This window comes from Channa argus, chromosome 24 (assembly GCF_033026475.1).
Source record: "Channa argus isolate prfri chromosome 24, Channa argus male v1.0, whole genome shotgun sequence".
In the NCBI taxonomy this organism is placed as follows: domain Eukaryota; kingdom Metazoa; phylum Chordata; class Actinopteri; order Anabantiformes; family Channidae; genus Channa; species Channa argus.
In genome coordinates, this window is record NC_090220.1 from 9800559 (window position 1) to 9812446 (window position 11888).

General features: G+C 39.2%; 1 protein-coding gene across 17 annotated transcripts in view; it reads right to left on the reverse strand.

The window, feature by feature from the left end:
* Window positions 1–11389, reverse strand: part of dlg2 (discs, large homolog 2 (Drosophila)) — a 232740-nt gene extending 221351 nt beyond the window's left edge. For 11 of the 17 annotated variants that reach the window (XM_067494155.1, XM_067494162.1, XM_067494160.1 and 8 more), the window contains exons 1-2: window positions 10040–11386; window positions 6964–7095 (exon numbers count right to left, since the gene is read on the reverse strand). In XM_067494155.1, coding sequence (XP_067350256.1) covers window positions 6964–7095; window positions 10040–10058 — 151 coding nt within the window. In that variant the 5' untranslated portion in view covers window positions 10059–11386. Of the gene's footprint in view, window positions 1–6963; window positions 7096–10039 lie in introns of all 17 variants that reach the window. The other 6 variants (XM_067494167.1, XM_067494164.1, XM_067494163.1 and 3 more) reach the window with 3 other exon arrangements.
* Between the last annotated feature and the right edge of the window lie 499 nt (window positions 11390–11888).

Consider the following 11888-nt stretch of genomic DNA (forward strand, 5'->3'; position numbering starts at 1 on the left):
TCAGCTTAAAATATCAAATATTAACTATATTTTTTGGGTTTTTAACCCTTTGAAAGCCAAGTTTACGTAACACCACAGTTTTTTTTTAAATCAAAACAAATATGACCTTCTTATAGAAAACACATAGACAGAAACTACGCACACCCCATCAATCTCCCATAGTAGTGACACACACATATTTCTTAATTAGCAAGAAACCCTTGCAGACAATCGTAAAAAGTGGGAAACTGCTGCATGCTTTGAATAGGCAAAAGTAGCACCATCTGGTAGACCAATGTAAAAATTAAAAAATGGAAGGCCAAGTCTCTTCTTAAAATCTTAATATACAATACACAACTTGGATCCTTAAATCCTAGCTACTTTATAAGATTTTGTGAGGGTGTTTGTCTGGCAGTGCACACATGTGGACATGAACACAACAGCACCAATGCTGTAAGAAATCGTAGGAAAATCATTTAATCTCTATAATATAGTTTAAATGTTTTGGATTCTGACTTTTAATTACAGCTCTTAAATCAGTACTGTATAACTTGAGAAAAACCACAGGTATTATGCACAAATTAATAGCTTCACGATACAATCTATTCAGAATATAGCTAACTGTATATTTTACTGGCACTGCCAGACTTTCTTCGTTTTCTGCTGTTATATGTTAGAAATTATGTTTCATTTTAATTAAATCAGTCAGTCTTTATTATCTGTGATAAAAATGTCATATAATACATAACCTTAAGCTATAAAAGCATACAAACACTTCTACAACACTAGTAGTAGTAACATTTTTCCTGTGAGCTCCAACCAGAGCAGTAAGTCCCTGAAGTAGTTGTGGGGATGACGAATGGGTTAAATTCACACCAAAACCCCATCTGCAGTGATGGCCAGATTAGACAGCACCTAATGCTTTGTAAGATGATTACATCTATTTCAGGTGGCATTTATTCCATCACAGTGAACTGTGTTTTACAGCATTTCATAGACCTGTTGTTCATAATCACAGCAGAAGGAATTTCTAAGACAATGAGGCTCTATCCAGGCATGCAGAGTATGGCAGATTGCAGAGGGATTGAGGATCTGTAGTGGGCCCATGTACAGAAGATAATATGCCTAGAGTATAGAGATGCAAGTGAAAATTACTAAAATGGAGAGGTTAAAAGGTAAATGCATATCACATGGACAGCCGAATTAACTCTGTCATACGAATTAATCTGGGGGCACCGCCCCCTTTTCTATACTCCTTTCTTCTCTGGACACTTTTTTAATAATTTTATATTGCAAAGTTTTTACTTTATGTATGTCTCCTATAGGTAATATTATTAGAAAACACTCCACAATCTTCCATTGCTATGCTGATAATACCCAGCTATATTTATCTATGGAGCCAGATGAAAAAAAAATCAGTTAATGAAGCTTCAAGTATGCCTACAAGACACAAAGGATTGGATTTCGCACAATTTTTAACTTCTAAACTCAGACAAAACTGAAGTCATAGTATTTTGGCCTACAATTCTTCTACAATTCTTCTTCCACAATTCTTCTTACCAAAATTAGGAGCATCCTGTCTGATGCAAAAAAACTAGTCAATGCATTTGTTACTACTTGGTTGGACTACTGTAATTTCCTACTTTCAGGATGCCCCAGTAACTCCCAAAAAAGCTTGGAATTAAACCAAAATGCTGAGTGCTGACTAGAATTGGCAAGAGAGATCATATTTCACCTTCACTAGCTTGTCGCCATTGGCTTCCCATAAAATCTAGAATAGATTTTAAAAGCCTACTTCTTACATATAAAGCTCTAAGCAGTCAAGCTCCATTATATATAAAATAATAATAGTACCATATCATCCCAATAGACCACTTTGATCTCAGAAGTGGTCTACTGGGATGATATGGTACCATGAAGTCTTTTATATATATAAAGTAGGCTTAATTGGTAAATGGTAAATGGTAAACAGTTGCTTATATAGCGCTTTTATCCAAAGCGCTTTACAATGTTGATTCCCATTACCCATTCACACAGCAGACACGCTCTCTAAGTCTAGGTTTTAAACCTTCCTTTTTGATAAAGTTATAGTCATGCTGCTATAGGCTTAGACTGCTGGGGGACTCACCCCCCGATGCACTGAGTTCCTTTCCTCCTTTTGACTCTCCTCTCCTCTCACGCCACAATTGTCACCACCCATAGTTGTCTTTCTCCTTCTCTGTCTCCCTCTCTCTGTCCCTTTCTGCAGGTGTCCCCGGCTTTGGAGCTGTGTGTTTTCCAGTGTGCAGCTACTGATCCTACCAACCTGCCCGATGTTTTGTTGTTACTTTTTGTTGCTCTGTTGTTTTCTCTCTTCACTTTCCACTAACACCCAACCAGTCAAGGTGGATGGCCGTCCACCCTGAGTCTGGTTCTGCTGGAGGTTTCTTCCGTTAAAGCTTCCGAGTTTTTCATCTCCACTGTTCCCTAGGGCTTGCTCCAGGGGGAATTGTTGGGTTTTCTCTATACATCTTTATAGTCTTGACTTTATTCTGTAAAGTGCCTCGAGATGGCTTTGTTGTAAATTGGCGCTATATAAATACTTTGTAATAAATAAAGTTGAATTGAATTGAGAAAGCAATTTTTTATTAAACATTGTTTACGTTTACTATGGATCTAATAGTCATAATATGAATAACTAAAAATAAACTTTAAAAAAGTGTTTAGTTAATTCTGAATGATTTGTATAGTTCCTGTGTGCCCACCTCTGGTCAAATGAGTGTGTAAGTGGCACTGTTATCATCTGACAGGTGACATGACGATATGCTCGAATTGGCAATTTCAGGTTTTTCCACTGCACAGAGAGAAACTTCCGAAGCTAATGATTGGACATGATTTTAATATTCATGACCTCCTGTGATTGCTTGCTCTGCCTCTGTCCCACCCACTGGAACTACGTTGGTCCATCTGATGCTGCATTTCAGCAGCTCCTAATGTTACTGTAACCCATATTTTATATATATTTTATTCACAGTACAACACAAACAAAATATTAGATGCTAAAACCGAGACATTTTACCATTTCATGGTAAATATTACCTCATGAATTTGATAGCAGACGATGGTGATGGACAGGCTGACAGATGAGGTTAGACAGGAATCTCCATGGACTATGATTTTTGCAGATGACATTGTGATTTGTAGTGAGAGCAGGGAGCAGGTGGAGGAAAATCTAGAGAGGTGGAGGTCTGCTCTGGAAAACAGGAGGAATGAAGCTTAGCCACAGCAAGACTGAATACATGTGTGTGAATGAGAGGGACCCAGGAGGAACGGTGAGGTTACAGGGAGCAGAGGTGAAGAAGGTGCAGGACTTTAAGTACTTAGGGTCAATGGTTCAAAGCATCGCAGAGTGTGGAAAAGAGGTGAAGAGGCGAGTGCAGGCAGGTTGGAATGGGTGGAGAAAAGTGTCAGGTGTGTTGTGTGACAAAAGAGTATCAGCAAGGAAGGAAGGAAAAGTGTTCAAGACGGTGGTGAGACCAGCGATGTTGTTCGGCTTAGAAAAGACAGGAGGCAGAGCTGGAGGTAGCAGAGCTTAAGATGTTGAGGTTCTCTTTGGGAGTGACGAGGATGGACAGGATCAGGAATGAGGACATCAGAGGGACAGCTCCTGTTTGATGTTTAGGAGTCAGAGAGGCCAGATTGAGGTGGTTTGGACATGTTCAGAGGAGAAACTGTGAATATATAAGTAAAAGGATGCTGAGGTTGGAGCTGCCAGGCAGGAGGTCTAGAGGAAAACCAAAGAGGAGATTTATGGATGTAGTGAGGTAGGACATGAAGTTAGTTGGTGTGAGTGAAGAGGATGCAGAGGACAGGGTTAGATGGAGTCACATGATTAAATGTGGCGACCCCTGAAAGGGAACAGCCCAAAGGAAAAGAAGAGTTTGATTTAAAAAAGGGGGGCTGATGGGGAGATAAAAATGCCACTGCATTCATCTGCACTCTATTAAAATATTTCAACAAGTGTTAAAAAGGAATTTGATAGTAGACATCTTAAAATAGCAGCAGACATCTTAAAAAACTTGGAACAGGGGCAAAAAAAGGCTGGAAAAGTAATTGCCACACATTAAAAAAAAAACAAATGGGGGAGCATTTGGTTAAATTTAGGTTAAATGGAAACAGGTCAGTAACATGACTGGGTATAAAAGGAGCATTTCAGAGAGAGAGCCTCTCGAATGTAAAGAGGGACAAAGCTTCACCAATCTGCGGCAAAACATTGTGGAAATAGAAGCCATATGTGAACATGATCCAGAAACACCGCCATGTTTTCTGGGCCAAAGCTCATTTAAAATTGTCTGAGGCAAAATGGAAAACTATTCTGTGGTCAGTTTAATCAAAATATGAAATTCTTTTTGGAAACCACGGATTGAAGAAGAGAGGGACCCTCCAGCTTGCTATCAGCAGATCATTCAAATGCCTGCATCCTTGATGGTTTGGGGGTGCATTGGTCCCTATTAGTGCTCAAATTCAAAATGAGCTCATATTTTCCATGAAATGGTAAATTAGAAAAGAAATTTAATTCAACATCTAATGTTTATCTTCTATTGTCATTAAAATATGGTTTGATGAGATTTGCATATTGTGGCATTCTGTTTTTATTTATGTTTTTCACATTGTCCCAATTTCTTAGGAAATTTGAAATAATTAGGGTTAACAAAAAATATTAATCAGCAAGCACAATTTTATAAATGCTGTGATAGGTCCAACCTATAAATGTTACAAAATGTAAAAGTGTAATTTTGCTTCATTTAAATAAAGGGAATGCAACCACAAGGTGACGCAAGCCAGTTTCTACTTGCACCAGTCCCAAGTCCAGATAAATGCAGGTGCATGCAGGTTGGAATGGATGGAGAAAAGTATAAGGTGTGTTGTGTGATAAAAGAGAATCAGGGAGAATGAAAGGAAAGGACAGGAGGCAGAGCTGGAGGTAGCAGAGCTTAAGATGTTGAGGTTCTCTTTGGGAGTGACGAGGATGGACAGGATCAGGAATGAGGACATCAGAGGGACAGCTCCTGTTTGATGTTTAGGAGTCAGAGAGGCCAGATTGAGGTGGTTTGGACATGTTTAGAGTAGAAACTGAGAATATATCAGTAAAAGGATGCTGAGGTTGGAGCTGCCAGGCAGGAGGTCTAGAGGAAGACCAAAGAGGAGATTTATGGATGTAGTGAGAGAGGACATGAAGTTAGTTGGTGTGAGAGCAGAGGATGCAGAGGACAGGGTTAGGTGGAGGCACATGATTCACTGTGGTGACCCCTGAAAGGGAACAGCCGAAAGGAAAAGAAAAAGTTTATTTAAAAAAGGGGGGCTGATGGGGAGATAAAAATGCCACTGCATTCATCTGCACTCTATTAAAATATTTCACCACGTGTTAAAAAGGGATTAAAAACAAGATTGATTTTTAAATGTCATAAATAACTCAAAATTAATATTTTTGTAAGAGGCAAAATGAATAGCTATTCATTTGTAGAAGGTACCCTATTCAAGTTAGCTTTGGGGAAAAACTTAGACAAATCAGGCAAATTCCTGTCAAATTGAACAACTTCCAGAAACAGTGCATTTTGCACCATCACCAACTAATTAGCATTAGAGGAGCAGAGCAATGAAGCCTTCAGCAGACACTGAAGTGCTTCAAAAAACAGTCCCTTCTGTTGGAGCAAAGAAAAGACTCTTTTCAAAATCTACATTACACTGCAGCAACAAAGCTGTTCTTCACAGCTGATCGCTTGGATTTTTCCTACTTTTCACACCAAAACTAAGTGTGGACAACGCTCTTCAGGCAATTCTGCCAGCCCTCCCAGGCAGGCCAGTGATGTTCATTTATAATTCACAACTTGATTGACTTAATTAACTTCCGTCTTTTTCACAAGCACAGTTCAAGGCTGCAGACTAACATTTCACCCTGATAGCACTTGTGACGTCAAGTCTCTTTATTGTAATTTGATAAGAGTGTGATGAAAGAGTGAAAGCAGCTGTTTCAGAGCTGAAAGGACTGATTCACTGTCTCAGGTTAGCACCCACTAAAATTGTTCACTCTAACTGAGTTACAATGGAGTTACTTTCAAGCTAATGTCAACTTAATCTATAAGCAGAAATAACATGGGAAAATGAACAATGTCATGTATAATAACTTGTTACCCATTTAAAGGCTCATAACTACAGGTTATTAAGTGATTAAGATGTTATATCTTAATATCTTCTTTTAGAGTAAGTTGAGGACAGTCTATCTCCTGTCATTCATCGAGTCTCTCAATTTATCTAAATTGACAAAAGAACAATAACATGACATTAGACACTTTTCCACTATGATTTGAATATTTTCAACTTTATGTAGTCAGTGTTCTTGGACAAAGGTGATTAGCGCTGCGGCTTCACAACCCCGACTGACCGTGCATGTTCTCCCAGTGTTTGCGTGTTTTTCCCTTGTTTCCTTTGGGCACTCCAGTCTCCTCCCACAGTCCAAAGACATGCATTTTAGATCAATGTGTGACTCTTGCCAATAGGTAACAATGTCAGTATGAATGGTTGTGTGTCTGTGTCTGTCTCTCTTGCACGTACAATATTTATAGAATCAGTTTCTATAGCCCATTGGTTGGTTAGGTTTACTAAATGACAAATCCAAACTTTTAAATATCAAAGTAGTCACAGAGCTTTTTGTATAGTGCAGATAATGAGGTCAACCCACAGCACCTGAAGACAACCGTATAGCTTGACCACAGCCTGCAAGTGCACTCAGATCACAACTACAATACAGAGCATGAGCAGTCTAACATAGAGGATGCTTTTATGATAAACCCATGACTACACAGACAATATAATCTCTGCATAATCTACCAAAGGTAGGAGGTAGGGGACAATTATTCAATTATTCCTTTTTTTGGGCTCATGGCCTGCATGCACACAGAACAGCAGCAGACAAAAGAAAAGTCTGACTGTGTTTCAGTGACTTACCAAGAAGAGCTTCAAACAAGTTGCTTTTGAAAATTCCCATCACTCTCTGAATGGCAGTTTTAAGCTGCTGCTCCTCAGGCTTCCTCAGTTTAGTGCAATACTCCTCCAGAAGCCCCACGACTCGAGCCAAGTCTGTAGAGTATGTCGAAAATACAGACTTTAGTGTCTTCATGGTTGGTTTTGTTCAATTTGTAAAGTCTTCTTTAACCTATCATTTATGTAAATGTCTCAGTACCTCACAATTTGGTACTGGTAATAAAAAAATATTTGACATTAAAGTGCATATTCAGGTTTTATTTATTGCTATTTAAACATTTTTTTTACATTTACCATCTAGAAATTGCAGAAGTAGCTTCCATTTTGAGGCCCAATAATATGTGGGACACATTTTAAGTATTAAAATGTAGTCGTATTTATAACTTTTTTGTTGCATACTCTTTGTATGCAAATGAATCCTTAAAGTCTGTGATCCTTTGAGACATCAGTTACTGTGAATCTTCTCTGGAGAAGCTTTGTCAGGCCAGTACTACAGTCATCATTAGCTGTTGTACAAATAATGTCAAAGAAGCCATTGTGAGAATGAGAAAGTGTCACTGCCCAAAATTTAGACTTACCAAAAACACCTGCTTGGATTAATAAAAAAAAGACATCACTATTGAAAGTCTCCACAGCTGATGACTGAAGCAAAGACAAACTCTCTTCAGCCAGGTGTGGATTTCATCAATAGACCATATTCAGATGACAGGAATTTTATTCTGACGTGACACTTTGGGTGGGAAATTTATCATGAGGATAATGGTTTTGTGCTGTGTTACAGGTTGTAAGCCCTATAATTCCTATAATAATAATAATAATAATAATAATAATAATAATAATAATAATAGTTCTTTCAGTGAATCTAAAAGAACTTTATAATTTTAATGCTTTTTGAAATTTCACCGGCTAAGAAGACAGTGGAAAGTGAAAATGAATGAAATTCACAAGTTGTCCAGACCTGATATGTGTCATAACCAGACAATCTTTCTTTGCAGTGGTGAAACACACTTGTTTGACATCAGAATCATATTGGCTTTATCTGAGATCCTGTGTTGAAATGGGACAACGTTCCAGAAGGACAACCATCAATGCCGTTTTAATCAATATGGGCTTTATGGCTGAGTGGCTAGATGGAAGCCTCCCATCAGTGCAAACACATGAAAGCTCACTTGGAGTTTTAAAAAAAAAAGCAGCTGAAGGACGCTCAGACTTTGCGGAACAATAATTTTTGGTCTGATGAAAGAAAGATTCAACTTTTTGGCCTTAATTCTAAATGTTATGCTGGAGGAAACCAAGGACCGCTCATCACCTGCCAAAAACCATCCCTACATTAAGCATGGTGGTGGCAGAATTATGCTGTGGTGCTGTTTTTCAGCACTAGGTACAAGAAGACTGCTCAGCCTAGAGGGAAAGCTGAATGGATTAAAGAACACAGATATCCTCAATGAAAACCTGTTCCACAGTGCTCAGGACCCCAGACTGGGCCAAAGGTTCACCTTCCAAAATGATAAAAATCCTAAGCACACAGCCAAGACAACACAGGAGTGGCTAAGGGTCAGCTCTGTGTATGTCCTAAAGTTGTCCAGGCAGAGCCCTGACTTGAACCCTATTGAACATCTCGAGAGACCTAATATGGCTGTCAACCGATAGTTTGGATGGTGACTATCGGTGGACAGCCATTTTTAACCTGATTGAGCTTGAAAGAAAGAATGGCAGAAAATCACCACATCATACCCAAAAAGACTTGAGGCTGTAATTGCTGTCAAGAGTGATTCAACAAAGTACTGAACAGGTTTTTTCTTTTGTATAAATTTAAAAACATTTCTAAAATTCTGTATTCACACCATGCTGTAAAGACAAGAAGCTCTGTTCAGTTTATCAGAAAGGGGCAGAGGACGACCTGCAATACGTGACCATATACCCCAGCATTCCAGCCATATACAGCAGATGTACCGGCTCTCCACCAGATTTTGTTGCCTGGTTGCACGTATATGCACCTATTCATACTGCTGCCTATATGGAGTGATAACCATACTTTTAGTCCATAGTCCATTCATATTCTCATTTAACTAAAAATCATAAGGCTTGAAACCCTAAATTGAGATTAGATTAATACAATCAACTCAGAACAAACGCTATGCTGGTGATGTGACAGAAATCAGATCTTTATATTTTAGATCTTTATACTTTATATTTATTCAGTTTCTCATTATGGGGTACTGATGTAAATTAATGCAACATGACAAAACTGTTGGAGGTCTGAAAACCTTTCAAATACACTGTGAGACATTTGGTCTCTCATATATGGAGAAAGACTCAAAGTACTTATCACACTGCAAAAGGAACACAGAAAGTTCTGCAAAGCTATAAAATTCCTGAGTGGGCAAGTCAACCACTTCATCTGAACTAAACTGAGCTGGCTTTCATGTGCTAAGGAGAAAACTAAGTGACAATGCCCCAAGCAATTAAAAAAGATATAAAGCAATTACTCATCTCTATGAATCACAGGTTTAACGCATTCAGGCAAACAGACGCAACACAGTAATAAACATGACCTTCAATTACATACTGTGACCCTGTGAAGTCCCAAATAGTATGGTGTAATGATGTGAAGAGAATGTATACATAGCTGTAACTTCTGCAACTTAACTTCAGTAACTTCAGTTTATCAGAAAGGGGCAGAGGATGACCTGCAATATGCAACCATAATTATGAGGATAATGCAGCATGCCAGCCATATGGATGTACCGGCTTTCCACCAGATTTTGTTGCCTGGATGCATGTAAATGCACCTATTTATACTGCTGTCTGTATGGAGTGATCACCATACATAATTTGATAGTCCATTCATATTCTCGTTCAACTACAAATCATAAGGCTTGAAACCCTAAATTGAGATTAGATTAATACTCTCAACTCAGAACAAACGCTATGCTGGTGATGTGACAGAAATCAGATCTTTATATTTTAGTACTTCTTGGTTCTGATGAAAGCTGGAGGTGCAAAACCTATATTACCTGAGGTGCATATAGTCACTCACCCTTTTTTCTGACAGGCATGGCTGATTCCTTGTAAACTTGACTTTTACTAAGGCTTTCAGTGCAATCTTCAGGGCATGGTCAAAAAAGTATGAGAGAAAACTTGGAGGGTTTTGGTAAAGTAGCTCTACATCAAAACCTCTGAGAACCTAAACCTGCTGATCTCAAAGTGGGAACTAGGGACCAGCAAAGGCCCTTGATGAGGAGTCCTGGAGGTCTTTGCCAAGCAACATGAGCAAAAGATTAATTCCACTAACTTTGGCACAATAAAATAATGTGATCACAGCTGTGCCTGTCCCAGATGACAGTAGCAACCAGAAACAGATGAAGTCCCCTGTCGTAATGTCTTACTTTTAATCGACCGTATGTACAGAAATGAAAGGGTCCTTGCTAAGAGAACATTAGGGAACCCGTGGTTTTAAACACATTCTGCACCAGAGGTTGTGCATCTTTCCAGTCTGTGTGCGCTAACAAAAACGGTCCGTTGGCTAAAGACCTGGGAGATTGCAGAAGTGCAGTGTCATGACTGATTCGCTGCTGCCTCTCGCAGACAGACGGGTGGACTCCAAGCCTTGAGGTCCTCTCCGTCATAGGAAGCGAAAAGCTGATCTAGTTTCCCGTGGTGTGGAGATGGTGTCAGGGTTGAGGGTTGGCCTGGGTTAAAACGCTTTGTTCTGTCCACAGTGACATGCTGTCCGTGTGGCGTAACAGTCTCGGATCGGTGCTGTCTCTGAGAAGCTCGGGCTCAATATTTATCTCGCTTGACAGCCTTGTACGTAAAGTTTGCCTAAGTGCCTGCAAACCAAAACGCTGAGCAAAGGGCGAAACAAACGTCTAATGCGAAATTAATGTTGAGATTTAAAAAATGTCAGCGATTAGGAAAATGTTAGCTAACATGAACACGTAACGTTAAGTCACTACAGAGTTTCTGTCTGCAGATTCTGACTTATTGTACGTGTGCATACCCCCTATTAACATTAGAATAAGATTTTTTTTAATTAAAACAAACCTCCTGTTAGTGTCGCTTCCATGCACAAATACAAACGTGCCTATTGTCCATTAAGAGCTAGCATTCATGCTACATCACAAGCCAGCGTTGGTGCCAAACAAGATGATGCTTCCCCAGTGCAACGCCTGGCTGTGGGAAAATACCTGCCTGCCAACTGTGGGAGAAAACGCATGGCTCTCAAAGGACTTCATGTATTTTCATTTTCCGACAAACGGTGACTATGCATTCGGAGGAAAATGCTCGTTATAGAAAACACAACGGTCCTCGAGCTGCAACATCTCTTTATTTGTTAACCAGGTGCTGTACCGTACGGTTTAGCCATATGAACCGACAGCATCACTAACAGTTTGAAGCGCCAACAAACTCTACTGACGAAGTAGAGTTCCGTTTATAGCTTTCAAAATAATAGCAAAAATAATATCAAAACGACTGTGGTTATTATGTTTCTATAATTAGTAAAGCGGTAGCACGTAAAATGGCACTTTGCAGTGACTAATTACCTGTTAATGCAAACGAGTAAGAACTATTTTTTTAAAGAAAAATGCCTTTGAAACATCAAGTGGTAATTGTTGAAACTATATTTATCTGCAAGGTGTACAACTGAAAGCAAGAGACATTCGTCTTTAAAAACTCAAATTGTTAGGTTATCTGTCTTGACGAAAGTCATAGCGTAGTGAGGCTCATATGGAATATGAAAAACACCTGAATTTAAACGCCGCAATAATACAGTATAATTTAGTTTTCTCCGACTAGCAAGCTTCAGGATTTTATTTTGAAGGAACACTGGCCTGGCTTCAGGGCCAGATGCAGTGGGCCTGACGCAGCTGGTTCACTTACCTTAG